Source organism: Ceratosolen solmsi, unplaced genomic scaffold (assembly GCF_000503995.2).
Source record: "Ceratosolen solmsi marchali unplaced genomic scaffold, CerSol_1.0 scaffold41, whole genome shotgun sequence".
NCBI lineage: Eukaryota > Metazoa > Arthropoda > Insecta > Hymenoptera > Agaonidae > Ceratosolen > Ceratosolen solmsi.
This window is the reverse complement of record NW_011948424.1, coordinates 5,106,564-5,125,538: the sequence shown is the minus strand read 5'-3', so window position 1 is coordinate 5,125,538 and position 18,975 is coordinate 5,106,564. Positions and strand designations below refer to the sequence as shown.

At 23.1% G+C, this 18,975-nt stretch overlaps 1 protein-coding gene across 1 annotated transcript in view; it reads right to left on the bottom strand.

Moving 5' to 3' along the window:
• LOC105362725 (uncharacterized) overlaps window positions 1–11,668 on the bottom strand; it is a 24,554-nt gene extending 12,886 nt beyond the window's left edge. The window contains exon 1 of the mRNA XM_011500212.1: window positions 11,584–11,668. Coding sequence (XP_011498514.1) covers window positions 11,584–11,668 — 85 coding nt within the window. The remainder of the gene's footprint in view (window positions 1–11,583) is intronic.
• Window positions 11,669–18,975: the final 7,307 nt, after the last annotated feature.

Here is an 18,975-nt window from a genome sequence, read left to right as displayed (position 1 = left end):
CATGGCTAATCTTCAATAGTAATTTTAGAGCGAATTCTGATTTCGATATTCGTAATTAGTCTTGTAATAGTTGTGCCGTAAAAGTCCGATATATTTTTAATTAATAATCTCTAATAAGCTTTTAATTATGATAATGTTGTTAACTAATGTGCTAATTTACATTTATCATATTACTACGGCATTATAAAATTTCTTTTACAATAAACTCTTCGTATGTTGCATAATACTTGTGGTTATTAGTATCGAATATAGGTACACTTTCTCCCAGCGATTAGATTTTCATTCGTAGAATATGCATTTAATGTCGAATGAGCATTGTATCCGAACATATATTAGCCTGTATTTGATGATTTTCTCAAAAACTGTGTACATGTAAAATAATGTGACGTGTGTCGACTTAATAATACATTATCATAGATAGATAAAAAAAATATATACTATATTGTAAATTATATAAGCTGACATCAGCCGTCATCAATTTTCCTCTTTAAACAATAAATTATAATATTGTTGCCAATTTTTGTTTTTTATTTTTACCAGGCAACTACGCAACTACTTAATGCGTTTTTTTAAATCACACTCAATGCTTTATTTATTATATCAACAACATGCAGAACATACTATACTGATTACTTATTCATATAATATCAAAATTTATTCGCGATTAAAATGATATAAATAAAGATGAAATTAAAATTAAGGAAGCATCTACTTATATATCCGTGTGAAACTTTCTTTTCAACAAAAATCTCTTTAGAAATTCTCGTTAAATGCCAGAAGTATACAATTACTGTATATTTCTAAGTCGTTAATTTTTTTATGATCTAACGAAAGAGATAATACAACAAACAAAAAAATTTTTCCTAAATTTGTCCGAAAAAATCGCTTGCAATATGAAGAATGAGCGCCAACTTATAAAATCCAAGCTAATTACGATTTGAGCATATTTATTTCTCATTAAAATGTCATTAAAATTAATATTTTATTTGTTTTAATAATGAAAAAAGTCTTCGTAGAAATAAGTAAAAGAAAGCTAATGTTTATTCTGAAACAAAAGGGGAAACAATGGCGTATAGATAATACCTTTCTTTTACTGTTTCCATCGCGTTGACCTAATGAAATTAAAACCAACTGTTTCGGTACGTAAGTTCTGTCGTTCGGAGAAGCAATTTGCCCAATTGAAATTCTAGAAGCTCGATTTCAAAGTTATAATACAATCTTACAAAATTTTCCGATACAGCATATGTGTATTTATAAACAATTGCAAGACTCTTACAATTTAGCTAAATAGTGAAAATCGTAAATGCAATAATGTATTTAGTGAACATCAAGTATGAATGAAAAAATATATAATAAACCAGATATATTAAAACAAAGTGATTTTAAAACGATCTATATAATATTTATTTTTACGTATAGATAATTGTAATAAAAAATTCATGCAAAATCATTTGTTTCCCTCTATATTTTGGAACTTTCACATAATGTTATAATTAGAATTTTTACATAATGTTCTAAGTAGCTTAAAGCTTAATTTTTTAAACAGCAAAATCACGGAGCGCGATACCTAGGGCTTGATTGATAAAAATAAAAACGAATATTAAACGTTAACTGCAACATAAAATTATGAAAAAAATAATTAATAATTACTTTACATTTTTATAACTTAAAATTTTTCCTTTCTAAACCCTTGAATATTGCATATTGTGAAATAATGAGAAAATATTATTAAAAAACAAAAATAGGGCCTTAAATGCATTCGTATATGAACACTAAATATAAATTTTTAGAAAAGGAATCTATTCGTTTTTATTGTTTAAAAATAGAAAATATTTTTTAAAAAAATATTATGAGAAAATAATTTGAAAATACCATATAAAATTTTCTATTAGACTACGTTTTATAAATTAATACGCTCATAGGAATTGTAAAAGCCAAAAATCATTTTAATAATAATTTCGGATTTCTATTTTTCAGAACTTCAGCTTTTTCTTCGACAATTTAATTTGAAAACAATTTGAAAACATTAATGGAACATCTTCAGCAATATAATTAAAATCGAGACAAATAAATTTATGCGTGAAGCTTTATCGTTTGAAGTTTAAATTTTATACTAAAATGCTCCTAAATAATTCTCTATTGGTAAGTGAAGATTTGAAATAAAATAATACCAATTACATCCAAGTACAGCACCTCGAATCTCGAATTCGATGTCTAACTGTATTATTACCTTCTTCTTATATAATAAGATTGTTATTTTCTCATTTGCATGTGTCTTTTTTTTTCTCTTGAGAGGAAAAAAAAAGAAAAAAAAAACAATATTCTCTTGGGAAAATGTGAGATTTTGGAGAATTAAATATCCAAACCAACGGCTTTGATTGCTTCAAAACTTCCTCAAGATGGGCTTTCTGCTTTTTTTTTCATCAGAATCTTGTCTTAATAAATGAAAAAGCCCAATACAATAGGTAATTGTTTATAACTTTATAACTTGATAATAAAAAATTTGTAACATAATCTTTACTATTATATATATGAATTTTAATCAGTTGAAAGAAATATTAAAAAATAAATTCATTGTTAAATATATAACATTTTATTTTCTAATTATTATTTATTTATAAAAAATATAGATTTAATGTAAATCAAAATATTTATATTTATTTTCAATACTAGTTTACAATAATAAAAAAAATTATGTAGGTAATACATAATTAACAAATAAAGATTATAAACAAATTCATTTTATAGAAGTCATAAATTGATTAAAATTGAAATAATTAAATAGTTTTTATTTTTAATTTTATTTATATGTGTGGTTAGGGGGTTTATGTATATATCAAGATTTACCATATTTCAACAATTGTTTTGATTTTCATCATAACAAACCTACAATTAAATAGAGTAATACATGTTTGTTTATAAGGATATCAAAGGAATAAATATATTAAAAATCATGGGTTAAAGTAATACAATGTTAATCAAACATTTCAAAGTATTTAAGCAATTAATATTGAATTATATTTATGTTCTAATAAAGACAAATATGAAATTTAATTCAATTTTCAAATTTTTACTTAAACACGGAAGATAATTATGATAGATAATCAAGCCGTAAAATATAATAGACTTTCTATTATATAAAAAAATTTTCCATGTTTCTATACGATTCTTAGTATTGTTTAAAGATTTTGATTATTAATATCTTATAAGCAAGAAAATATAAATGCTTAAAAAGCATCTTCTTCACTCATTTCCTTACTTTCTATAATCAAATTCTTTATAATAATATGTCTTATATGCTTCTGTTATAATGACTTTTGTAATAAAACTTTAAATACATATGTACTTTGACATTCATTATTGTTTAAACCATTGTACATCGAATTGTATTTATAATACTAAGTTTTTCGACAATATTCATAACTCCTCTTTAATAAAATGGACTTATCAACAAAACTCATGCATTTTTAATCTGACGTTCATATAATGTTAAACAAAAACAAAAGTATTTACAATAGTATAATTTACTAAGTAATTATTTATAAGATTTTTAAATATTATTCTATATCATTACATAAATGATTATTTAATCTATATGTGACTTCCAACCATAAATAATTTGAAATGTTTATGTTTATAATGCTTTTATAAAAAAATCAGTAAAATATATAATATCGATAATTATGCTGCTTATGAAATATTTATAATTAGTTATCAAATATGAGAATATTGCATATTAATACTATACGTGCTAAATCATACTTCAAATAGTAAAAATAATCAAATTTAAATACCAATAGAGGAGTTCTTATAATCATAAGAATTTTCTTTTAATAATTAACAATTAACTTTAATTTACTTCAGATATATTCTAATAGATAATATTTCCGATTACAGAGTGTTTATTGGAATTAATTATTTTTAATTTGTATTATTCAAAAGTGAAATGTAAAACTGACTTTCAATTTTTTTCCATTAAATAATTAACTGTTTTTAACTGTTTCAATTTTTTTTAGAAAATAATATTTATTGGACGTGATTTTAAATTTGAATGGCAGTTGAACTTACGTGAGATTAATAAAAAAATACATTGATTTAAATATTTTATTCCTATGATTTTATAATTATAAAACTTTGATAGTTATGAATGTATATAGTTGTTCAATTATTTCAAAATCAATGATGAAATATCTTAAACAATGTATAAGTATCGTGAAAAAAGAATTCAATTTTTTTCGTTGAAATTAAAACATTAAAGTTTATGTATAAATGTGTGTATATATATATATATATATATATATATATATATATATATATTTTATTTATAAACATAAAAAAAGTACTGATATGAACGGAATAAATACAGGTAACGATCAATTCCTTGAACATGTAATGTAAGATATGTTTATCCTGGCATTTTATTAAGAAATATTTCAAGCATAAAACAGAATGGATTCGTACATGTATTAACCTTCAATTGAAAAACATCATTATCGTAGCTTATAATTCTAATACAATATATATATATATATATATATATATATAGAAATTATTAAGTTCCAAACTACAATTTTTCAAGTTTATTAATACAACTATTCGAAATAATTATAAGGTTGGTAATTATTTAGATAAAGATTTTTTGTTATAGATACGAGGAAATGGTTGGAGAGACAATTATGTAATTGATATTAGTATAAATTATGTTTATGTTTATATTACATATTGCCATATAATAATTGCATAACCACTTCAATACCTCTCAATCTGTTGAACGAATGTCTATTTTTATTGCAAAGAATAACATACCTTTAATATATTTGTGAAATATAATTATTTATATAACATTTGGAATATGATGTGATTACGTTGTCTGACTTTAATCTGCAATTATAATGGGAAAACAACTGGAAATAAATGCATATAAACATAAATAGTTCCAATGAAACGAGAATCCGCTGCAAATGTGGAAAGTCCCAGACTCTTAGTCAAATAAAATCAGAATATTATTTTTCAACAACAATGAAATAGCTTCATCATATAATTTATTAATAATTTATTCGAGGTCATTACAATTTGAAATAATAGTTTCTGTAGTTTAAAATTGAATTACACTCGAAACATAAAAAATGTTATATTTATTTAAATTTAAATATTAATATTTATTTAAACTATTTTACTTAAATTTAGAATATTTTATAAAGAATAGGTACAATTTTATCCTCAAAAATAAAAACACAGAAAGGGGATACATATTTCATTATTAATTTTTAACTTAGAATAATATAAATAAAAATTCTAATACTAATATATCAATGCATAATATTATATTTTCTCTAATTACTTAAATTAATTGATATATTTAAATTGTTATAATAAAAATAGTATGTTCAAATTATAAAATGTATATAAAATAGAAAACGAATATAAAAGAAAATAAATAAATGACAATCCATCAGCATAAGAGTAAATAGATGTACAGTATAATGTTTAAAAATAAGTATAATAATCAAAAATATTCTGCAGATAATTAATATTTCACTAATAGGATTTAGAGTTTTTAAAATGACGTATGAAGACAAAATTCTATTTTTCAATAGATAAATTATATAATCAGACCTAAATGTGTATATTGAAAGAGGGAAAATATATTAAAACTAATACTAATCGGATGTAACATTATTTATTTATTAAGTTCATGTAACATTATTTATTAAGTTCGCACGGCTTTACTACTATGATAAAATGTCTCTTATGAATAGGTAATAATATGAACAAATCGTCTTAATTTACTTTTGCTTTTTTTTTTTTTTTTTTAAATTGCTCATAGTTTTAAAATGTAATGGCTTATTTTTTCAGTTTAAATTAAAAAAAAAATATCTAAGTATCTTTCAACTTCGTTACTTTTCAAAAATAGGATATTTATTATCATCTTTACACGTTATTACGTAACGTGCTTAATAACGCGAAATTTTTTTCCTTTTAATATAATTAACACATCTTTCTAACAAACACAGACAGAATCAAAGTAATTAGTGCATAAGAAAATATAAATAAGTTTTAAGCTAAAAAAATTTTACTTTAATTATCAACGTGTTGAATTTTATTATAGAAAAATTTCACAATATAATTTATAATTGACAATAACTTATTTTTTTAATTAATTTTGCAGAACATCATTTTCAGACTCTTAATGAATAAGATTTGTAATATATTAATACGTTACAATAGAAAGTTTTCTATTTCACAAAATAAGAAGAATGTATTAAAATATAGCTTTGACGTTTTTCAATGTTCTATAAATAAAATAAATTTCTAAAATTTACCAGGAAACGTTTGTAATTTACAATTTATTTGAAAAATATTTTCAAAAGTCAGAATTATCCTAATTTTCAAATTTGTATTTAATAGTTAGTCATACAGTTTAAAATAATAATTTATCAAACGATATGGAAATCTGATAGTAGATAGATTATTAATTGCTACAACTAATAATAAAAAAAAGAAAAAATAAAAAAAAAAAATAAAAAAAATGAATTGGTTTTTAAAAATCCTATCGTGTAGAATATTACTACTCGAAGTATATTATATAAAATATAATGACGTCAACACATTTTACATATTATAAAATATTAAATGAAGCAAGCTTAAGTGATTCACGTTCATTGTATATCTTTTTCTACTAGAAATTGATTTTTAACATTTTTTAAATATCAAAAAATATACGTAGCTTCAATTAAATAAATGACATTGATATTCTTATGAGTGAATAAATTAAAAATTCATCTAAAACTCATAAATTTATTTAATTCTTTTTCAATAAATTAATATTACGCTGAAATAATTTTTTGAAAAAATGCACTTGAGACTCCAAAATGAGTACTAATAATCTACTAAATAAAATCAATATTATAATTGTCATCTGTGAAGGTGATTTTATAAAATAAAATAAAACAGTTTAGTAATAATAATAATAATAATAATAATAATAATAATAATAATAATAATAATAAGGGCTCGATAAAAATTTTATATTAAAAAAATAAGTAATATGTTTCTCGATCCAAAATAAGAAAAAACTAGTTTTTATTCATTTATAATATTCTAAAGAATACTTTTTTAAAAAAAAATACTTCAATTTTAATCCTATTGATACGAATACCAAATGATATATTAAGATATATTAAGATTAAAAATAATTTATATGGAAATCTCTGCGAACAATTGATACGATTTTTATTAAGATAATATTGTTTTCAAAAAACTTAAATTAGCTTATAATCTATTCTAACGAGTAGAGATTATACAATTATTTTTTTAAATAACTGTTAGTGTATACTAATTGTTGAAAGAAATATAAAATATGTGTGTACATGTTGAATATTTTTCAAGAATATGTCAAATAATATGCTCTAAACTTTATATAATATAATCAGTGATACTTTCTTTTGTATAAATCCAGGCACTTTTAACAATATAATAAATTATGCAGTTCTCAGTGTGTATAATTAGTCTTCATATTGTAAAACTACTATGGGTATGAAGTGTTTTCATGTCCCCGATATTATATACTTTCACTTGTATTATATTCGCACTCGTAGGTATTTTAACAGCATCAACAAAAAAAAAAAAAAATAAAATAAAATAAAATAAATAAATAAATAAATAAATAAATAAAATATTTTTCCAGTATTGTTAAACGAGTAGAAAATTATATATAAATATACTCATAGCCTATAATTAACAATCTAAACATTTTTTAAGTTTAAGGCTTCCTTACATTTGCTTGTCATAACCGACAATGCGTTATTCGCTAAAATTAATACAGAACCAGAAAGAGAAGGTAATCGATAGTTATTCTTTAAAAGTATTAGATTATATAGTTCCGAATAATTTCTTATAATAATTTCAATTGTTTTTTTCATACTGAATAAAAACATTTTATTTATTTATTAATTATCTTGTAATATATAAATAGGAATAGTGACAAATCTTGAATTATAATAAATCTATTTACCATAGTTTTTCAGTAAATTAACTCTCAAACAAATTATCATATATATAAATTAGATTAAAAATTTAAACTTAATAAATTACTTCTAACATTAATTAAATAATCAATAGATAAAAATTAAAATATTTGATAATCAAGAAAAATTAAATAAGAAAAATTATGGACATTTATATTGGGAAACTATCATATTTCATTTATATTAAGAAATTGTAAATGTCCTAATTCAATATATCGAAATTATTGTATTTAATACAACATTCTCGAATATATATATATATATATATATATGCTATGAGTATATTACATATATATATGTGTAGCACACACTGTAAGATTGCATATAAAAAATATGCCGCTTGAATAAACTTAGATTTACAATACTGACATTTTGAATAGCTTTGGAAAAATAAAAAATTAATAATGCTTTTGTTTATCTTGCACAACTGAAGTTTTCTTTACCGATATCAATAGATCAATGGCGCTGTGTATTTTACAAGAAAGAAGTACTACACGGATTTTATTTATTATATCAAATAGTCATGGACAAATATTAATTTATAAATTCTTTGAAAGCGTATTTAACGTAAAATACAATGGTACTTAAATTGTTTATTATTTCATTTGATAAAATCATTACGAGCATACAAAATAAGTAGAAACATATACATCTTTATGCTTGAATCATAATGAAAACACACATATATATACAATTAATTTCTTTTATTGCATTACTTCTGTCATTTTTATATTATTTAATTATATGTATTATTATAATAAATTCTTTTTTTTTTAATTACAACTAGTTTTTAGCATAAATAAATGTTTCACTAATATATATATTTTTGTCTCAATATCAATATAAACCGAACATTCATATATAACTGAATAAACACAATAAATCAATTAATATAAAATAAAAGCACACTTTTTCAAATATTATAAAATAATATTCGTAAATCTAATTCTTTAAAAAATGTTGGTTCAATATTTTTTAACACTATGAATTTTACAATAATCATAAATATTTTAATGATAAGTCAGCTATTGCACTCCAACTTTTTTATACCTGAACTGAAGGAATGTTGATTTTGCAACAAGTAAATTTTTATGTAATATTAAAATTTTTTGTAAATATAGCCTACCCATGTCTTAATTTCTTAAATCCTTAATACATTCATAGAAAGTAGGCAACAAGTGAAGTTTCCATCTAAATATTAACATTTTTTACATAAACTACTATTTGTTAAAAATCTTAATCCTGAGATGTGATAAGCATTTCTTTGCTTCGAACATTAAAGTTTTGTCTAATTTTATCAACTCGATATTAAATATGAATTATTCAAGTAACTCAATATAGTTAATGATAAGAATTTTATCACTGGTACTATTGAATTATCTTTGAAACATTATTATATATTATCTTTTTGACTTGAATCATTGAATTGTTTAACTACATCAACATACCACTAATAATAATAAAAAAAAATATATAAAATATTTTTAATATTCACTTTCTAAAAATGAATTTGTTATTTAATATTTTTTTTATTTTTTTTTTTTTTCATTTAATTAAATATTTCATTTAATTTAATTAAATTATTAAATTTATTAAATTTCATTTAATTAAATATTTCAAAATATTTAATTGACAAATAATGCACAATTACACATAAAAACTTATTTATTAATTAAATAGAGGTAGCCATGATTGATTGTTTATTTAAAACGTAAGGCAAATTGATAATGTAACCATTTTATAACTTTATACATACTTTTATGACAAAATTGAAAATCGAACGAATGAAAATTCTATGCAGAGATTTTTTTTTACTTGAAACATATACAAAATAAAATATCCAGTCATTTAAAACATTTTACATTCAATAGTTTCAATTTTAGAAATTAAAAATTCATGCACTAATTTTTCTACAAAATTTAACAAAAAATACATTCGATCATTAAACCCTATTAATTATTAATTTCTCATTTAAAAATATTTTCAAAGGACTAAATGATTATTAAAATTTTTAATAAAAGATATTTATTTAGTATTTATTAATGATATGATATTTTTAATCGCAAATGTATTTTGATAATAACAAAATAATGTTCAAGGTTCACCATTATCTTTCATTATACCTTATCGAAAGAAAAACTTCCTTAAAAAATATGAAAAATTAAGTTCATTGATTTATCGTTTAAGATGTCTTAAGGTAATTGGAAGCATCCGAATTTTAATTATCCACCTAATTAACTAATGAAACTAAAAGACATCTTATTTAAATTTAAACAAAACTATTATTGTATTAGAAAATTATTATATTGACATTGTCAAGACAAGAATTGTATAGGTTTTGTAAGTAAGTAAATAACTGCATGTCTTCTATTAAATAAGTAATCAGTATTAATTAATGATTTGAGTGATATAAATTTATTTTATTTCTAATATTTATCGAATAATTATTATATAATCATATATAAATATCTAGAAATATTGTCCGTTGCGTAAAGGAAAAGAGAAATACGATTTTATGCTACAGTTAATTTATAAAGTGGACTCGTGTAAAGAAATGCTAAAGCATTAATTGCTTTCATTAGAATAGCTTGCATTAAGGAAACCGAAAACTTTTCCTTTTCCCAACTGTCCTTCTCTTTTAAGCAAAATCACAATCATCTTAAATTAAAAGAACTTACTTTAATAATTCCCTTGGATAATATAACAATACAATGTTCAATAAGTATGGTACTCGAAATGTTTAAATTTCTAGTGGTTGAATGATTAAATTAAAAATAACAATATCAACGATTGTATTGTAAATTTGAACAATTTTATCAATAAGATATTGATTAAATTTACTTATTAAAATATACATAATTTTTTACAGACATATGATAAAATAAGACATTATTTGTAATATTATGATAGTTAAACAAATGTTTTTCTATTAAACAATATAAGTACGAATAAAATTTTTGTACATAATTAAATCAATGTCGACTCATAAGATGGACTTTATGTTTGAACATACGTTTAAACATATTTTTAAATATTAGAGTAAATTATTAGAATGAACAATTTATAATTTGTGAAAAAATAATTACAATAATTCCACATAGATACAAATTTAAGCATATAAAATGGCATTTTAATGAAAAGAAAGGTTGTTGTTATTATATCTGTCTGTAGAAGAAAATCGGAAAAAGTAAGTAGATGTATATTGATGATGAAAAACAATTTCTACATTGTCATGAAATGAGGGATACTACGATTATGTTGTGTTTCACTACAACCGAATCAATATTTTGAGAGTAAATATTGAGATCCATTCGCTAAAGGAGTAATAAAATGTTGGACAATAGAGCTACAGTTAAGGTAGTTTGAGTTTGTACAGTCCAACCTACGAATATTCTACACATGATTTTACAAAAATTAACAACATGGGAGAGATGAGTGATCGACGATCGAATTATTTATGAATTTGACGTGTGGGAAGGGAGAAATAAATAAAATTTCGAGCAGCGAATAAATCATATGTGCAGAAAAACAGATTTGGGACATATGACGAACTTACGTTTCGCGGCAATTTCGAGGGCGTAACAAGTGATCAGCAGTAGAGCAATAAACATTGTCGTAGAAACTGAGCTTGAGCCTGTCATGATGCCTGTTATTAGTTTTCAAAATGTCTGTCTGTCCTTTGTTTAGGCGCGGAGTTGCCCTTCTATGCTTTCCTTTAACGATGTATCGAATCTGTATACGAATTAACAGGAAATTCACTTAAGTTCACTATAAATTCATATTTTGCACATGCAACGATCACATATGTGCATATAAGCATTGAATATCGTAAGAATACGTTCATTATGTGGAATTATTTTTATTTACGATAAACAAATGTAGCAATGAACAAAAAAATGTCTTATACAATTTGGATAACGTTATCCCGCTTTGATATATCAAGTAAAAGCATCTCGTATACGAGTATAATTACTTCTAAAGACGTATTTTTTTTATAATTTAAATATCGCAGGAAAAATGCCGACGATAAATAAAAAAATAAATACATGTCATTATTGTATACGATATATTTATTTTTAAAATAAATAAATGTATAAATGAACTAAATATATAAATGAATGTTGTCGTTTAATTGTTTTTTTACCTTTTTAAACATCGAATGAAATATTTTCATTCCCAGTTATCGCAACTAGTGAGCAACTTTTTTACGCGAAATGTATTTTTAAAATATTTTGTGTAAAAGTTTTATAGCAAAATAAATAAAAAACATTTTTTTTTTTTTTTTTTTTTTTTTTTTTAAATGAACTGCTGCATGTAAAGAAAGATTCGAGAATATAAGCTTTATTTCAATCAAAATCTTGTGATATTATTTACCCAAACATGTTTGCACAAAACTTTTCTAATAAACTTTATTAAATTGTATAAAAATTGGCCTGTCGTATGTTCGAACGAATTTATCAAAGGAAATTTAATGGCTCGTCGATGAGATTTGTTTGCTCTGAAAATTGATCACCGTCGACTCGTCCTCAATTTCAAAATAAATTACAACTTATTCATAAGCGTATCTTATCAAAATATGAAGAAAAAAAAACAAATCTCGTAATCTTAGTTACATATGTGCATGCATTAAAAATACTTTTATTTACAACTAAATACCAACAAATAAACTGCAGGCACTCGCGAACAAATTGGTAATAAAGTTACTTTATTGATGTTATTTACTTTATTGATATTGCCCCAAATAAAAATGAAAAGTCCACATTCCATGCTTAAGTGAGAATATGCCATCGACGACTCAAAGAAGCAGGACGAGCGTCTGTCCAAGCAAGAACAATGCCAAAAACAACGGATAATCAGAGTCGGAAAACAGAGAGACAATAATATATATATACACACAGAGAGAGAGAGAGAGAGAGAGAGAGAGAGAGAGAGAGAGAGAGAGAGAGATGCAAGGGAGGTTAAACAGCAAAGTGTGTACTTACGCTAGGCGAGAGTGATCGAGAGAGAGAGAGAGAGAGAGAGAGAGAGAGAGAGAGAGAGAGAGATAGGAAGGCGAGCGCGCGAGGCTGGTCTCTCGCCGTACTCTCCACGTCCGCTCGACGGATGAATGCAAAAGCTCTCCTCCACGGACGATGCTTCCGCCCCGAGCAGGTATTTCTGAATGAGGCGAGAGTCCGCGCGACAACCGCGCTGATCCCCTTTTCTATGCGTAGGCGGCGCGCCGGTGCGAGTGTGCCTTCTCTCTGATCACACTACCGACCTTGGATTTTTCGGAGATCTGTCGGGATGAATCGCCCGCCAAAGTAGAGAATTGCATCCGCAACTTATCTCGGACCCTCGGATCCCCGGCTTACGTACTTTTAATAGCGAATGTGTTCCGTGATTTCATGCAGTGCACTACGTACCAGCTGCGCTTTGTTTGCTCCTTACCTAATGGAAAATTTAAATCTACCGATGCCCGGAAGAGCCTTTGCTCCTCGACGATGACGAAACTTTAGAATTTTTGAGTAATAGTTAATAGATTCGGTGATATATAAATTTAATAACCTTGGCAAATCTAAAGTCCATAGTAGAATTTCAGATTTCTCTGTCGACATAACATTTCATAGATTTTTGTTGTTGTGAACAATATGTTTCCTTAGGCTGAAGATATATTAAACTTTTTTTTTTTGTTGCAAATAACTTTTGCATCTCTGCAATTAACACCGTAACATACTCGGTTATATATAATTTAAATCAAAAAATCAAGTTTTTTATTAAATATCTAATTAACTATTGAAAATAACTTACATTCACTTAATCATAATTTTAAGGAATAATTAGTTAAACGAATGTCAAAGAGAATTTTAAGCCATCATCGATAAAACAATAATATCAATATAACAATAATATATAATAATATTAATATAAAACGAATGTCAATATGAAACGAATGTAAAATCTCTAAAAATAAGTCATTTGATCCGATAAGAAAATAATGGTAGAAATATATACAAAATGGAACAAATACAATAATATTTTTTGTCAAAATGTTAAGATTGAGTCTTTCATATATTCCAATTAATATCTATAGTCTGTATTCTTTTATTTATAGTGAAAGTATATCTTTTCAACGTTTTTGTCCGAGTTATTTTGGAATTGGGGAAAAAAAAAATAATATTAAGAAATTTTATATCTTTCGCCAAAGAATAAATGCAAATTTATGTAATATAACATTGTCTTTTAAATGATATTTGTTAAGATATTTACACCTGCTCCGGAAAGTTTCATTTCAAATTATGATTCAACATATGATTCATATACTGACACTTGAGAAAAAAGTGTCGACAATAAATAAGCGCAGATATCGCTCAATTCAAATGCATTATATAATTATCACGAAATAATTATTTATTATAGTAAAATTTTATAAAATTATCAATGAAAGTACATTAATTTATTAGAAATGTTATGTCGATCGTGTGACATACTTTAATTGAAATTTCGAAAATTATTATTCCAAGATCTATTGGTGTAAATACATTATTGTAAACAATAAGAATAGTTATAATCGGCTTATTTGAATGACATGAAAGTGAGCAGCAGAACAAAGTTTAGCCGAGAAAGTATAAACTTAGAATAATGTAATCGAGTGACTATAGAGATATTGGCCAAAGTCCTTCAATGGCGGCTCTACTGATTATCGAAATAATTTTATGAAAATAAACTGAGGCTCAAATACAGATGGAACAATTCAATATCATAAACATTCTCCACTCATAATAATAATTGATATATTAAAACGACAATCCAGAAATATCAATGTGTGTGTGTACTATGCCAACCTGTAATAAGTCAGAGACATTAAGTCAAAATTAAAATTACAACACTCCTTCAAAACTATATACTATTTATATCTTTCAAAGTATTTTGATCAAAACTGTATCTACAAAATCAACGAGCATGCAAATTTTTTTTATTACAACTATTAGTATTTGAAAACTGAAGTATTTTTTGACAACTGCCAGTTGATTTCATATGAAGTAATGTTTTCGTCGATATTTCACTCAAGATATAGTAAAATAGTCTATCAATTTTTTTTTATTTGAAATAATTCTACTACTTTCTATAACCATAATACATATAAAAAAAATACAATTTTACAAACATATTAGTTAATCGATATCAACTACAGTAGTAAATGTGAATGTTGGCTTCTCATTTTGTCCAAATTTAAAAAAAAAAAAGCTTCTATATATATATATATATATATATATATATATATAGCTAACTTCTCGTAATCATCAATTTTATTTATCATTGTTTTTTCTAATAAAATTATAATAATAAAATTCTATCCAGTTATTACAAGTTTTAATATTTTAATATCTAGATAATATTTAAAGTTTAATATAATAAATTTTCAGTTTAAAAAATACGAATTTCTGTATTTATTATGATTACTATATTTATTATTATTAAATTATTATATTATATAGCAAATTATGTTTAAATAATTTATTAATTTAAATATTCTTTACTATGTCATAGAAGAAGAAAAAAAACTAAATTTTAACTACAATATAATAAATAAGCCAAAAAACAATAAGATCCAATTGAACATTTCGAAATCAACGAATTTGCTTACATCCATTTTAAATTCTCAGCAATAAATAGTCTCTTGATAATAAATTATCAAAATATTCCCCCAAAACTTATTTTATCTAACTATTTTTGTCGATTAACTTTTACCTTAACTTTAACCTTTCAATTTGACCTCTTCCATAAATTCCATTAATTTCAGATATTTTATATTATGCAATAATAAATAACGTCGATGCAAAAAACTATAAATGCAAAATCGACGTTATATTTTAGTTTAATTAAGATAAATAACGATAAATTTATGATTTTTAAGCACAAGAATGTCAGTCGTCATTTCATGAAGATGATCGAGTAACTGTAATATTCCATGTTACTAAATAAAATTATTTCGTCTTTATGTAAATTTACGCTATGTTTAATAAGTTGATTTCCTTTTATAAATTAATTTAATAAAGAACCGCTTGAGCCTTTAAACAAAATATGCTTCTTCGCCACTTATAAGCACTTGAAAAAATAAAATTTCCATCTTTCTAATATTATTAATTCAAATAATCCAAGATTAGTTAACAATATAATTAATTTGATAATAGAAAATATTTATTACTGGTAATTTTGAACAATTTATGAAAATGATGTATTACTTGTACAAGACAAATAAAGAAATTAGAAGTCAATTTGCACGAATAAAAGTAAAGATATTTTATTTTAGTTGTTAAGTATTTCAATCAATTGAATTGATAATATTTCTATCTAATTTTATTTTTAATATTTTAATTTAGAAAAATTAATACCTATTAATATTATGTAATTTTATAAATAATGTTTATCTACTGTTAATTAATAATTTATTATAATCTGAGATATTGCAATCGCGCCTTGGAAACTTTTACACAATATATAAGATTAATCAATATGGGAATTTCAATTTTGTAAAAAATATTATTTATTGTGAGCTTTATTTAGACGCAAAGTTTTCACATTCTAATTATTATCATAAACTAATAGATATCAGAAGTTAATTATTTACATATAAAATAATTATTTCATTTGAAAGAAAATTCTTCATTACAATATGTTATATCAATCAGCCTGAAAAATGAATAAATTATGTTCTATAGATTGACTTTCTACAAATATAGATACTTTAAAAAAAAAAATTTTTTTTTCAAAAATATAATCATTTCTTTAATAAGTGTATTAGAAATTAAATTAGAAATTTTCTATAATTTATTTAGAGATATCTATAATTTTAGCTAATTATAACAATATTGATTTTTAATTTTTTTTTCTCCAGAAACAACATTGTTACGGTATTACTATTCGTTAGGAAATATTATTCTGATAATGTGTACTCCAAAATATGATAAGAGCCGGAATTTATTTAATTTCATTATTACAACATTTGCATTTACATGTCTTATGTTAAAATAATCGTATAATTATTTGTCTCAATATAATAAAAGTAAGGCGGATAATAAAATGATTTGTAACATTTTTATGGAAATTAGTCAATTATATCATTATTATACGGTTTAATGTTGTTCTTGTTATGGCATTGTTTGACTACGACATTAACGAAGATAAAACGATCACAACTTGGTTGAGTCCTAGCAGAATCTGCAAATGCAAACGTGAATTGCAATCTTTCTTGACTATTATCATCCATGCAACACCACTTGACAAATTACTTTTACACGTATTACCTAGAAACGAATTAATTTATACGTACCTCCTAGTAATACATATAAATTATTGCTACCAACCCAATTACAATTATTAACTCAATCGATTTACATCAAATGCAAAATCACATTGACTTTTCATACAAAAATATCTAAAGTGCATCTTCGTTTTTAATAACATTTAATCCCCCTATTTCACTTACACACGATATATTCATTTAGTCTCAAATTCAATTAATCGCTTCAAATTAAAATTATTCAAATAATATTCATACGTAATATAGCAAAAAAAATAAATAATACCAAAAAAAAAAAAAAAAAAATAGCTTTTTCATCATTATGCAATGAATAATGATATATTTATCATTTAAAATACTTATTACGTGCTAGTACTAGTTAAACTGTAATCAAATTATATTTTTCGTTCATTGATTAATTTAATAATAATTAGAATTACAAAAATATAACAAAGAAATATTTGCTAAATTATGACTTCTAACCATATTTGTCTATGCTTTCATTTCAACTTTTTACTTATTAAAGCATCTACAATTTATTTACATTATTTAATTGGAAACTGATACAAATTACTATGAAAGGTAAATACTTTCATATAAAGTTATTGAACTAATAAAATTTATAATAATGATAAGGAATAAATTTTGATTAATTATGTGAAGATTATTATTGTATAAAGTTATTATTGAATTTTTAATACCAATTTTTATCATTTATTTTTATACTAATTTATTGCATTATATTTGTATTCAAATAATTGTACAAATAAATAAATAATAATATAAATTTGTAATAGACAATATTAATTTGGTACTATTATGAATATATATATATATATATATTTTTTTATTTATACATAATTTATAATAGATATGAAACTATTTCCAATTAAGAGATAAGTTATCTTCGAACTTATCTCTCAAAAATAAAAAGTTTTAGTTGATAAACCTAATATGTAGAGATGAAATAATATATTTATAATAAGAGCCTTGTCAAGAATACATTGAAATAGAAGAAATTGTTTATATGATAAAATCATAAAAATTAAATTAGTTAGGAATTTGGTCAAATCTAAATTGAATGATATGTATCTATTAAAATGAACTGGAAAGAATTAAAAAGATTAATATTGTTTGATCAAATTGGAAAATCCCTCTAAGAAGTAAACGCCATTGTTCTTTGAGTCCTAAACTAATAAAGCTAATAATAATAAAAAAAAACATATTGTGGCAGTTTAAAGCAAATATAAACACTACTTAAAATTGTTGTGGTTTAATACTAAAATTTTATGTACGTAGTTTGTATTTATATAATTTCGAGCCATTTGTAAATATAAAAGTAAAAAAAATAAAAAATAAGAACAATTTATTATTATTCTTTGCTATATTTGATATTAAGTAAGTTGCTCCACGTCATAAAAGAATTACTTGCATTTGTGAAACGTCTAATTTGTTAAAATAATTAGTTTTAATTTATTGACAAAAAAATTAACCGCATCTATAGAAAGAAAATGGATAATATAATACGTCTATGCATATTAAACTTGCTATACATTATTAATTTTATAAGAAACATAAAAATAATATATAAATCCTTAATTACGATTATTCAACTCATATTTAACGAATTTAAATAGTAATAAACCGTTTACTTCAATCTTCAAT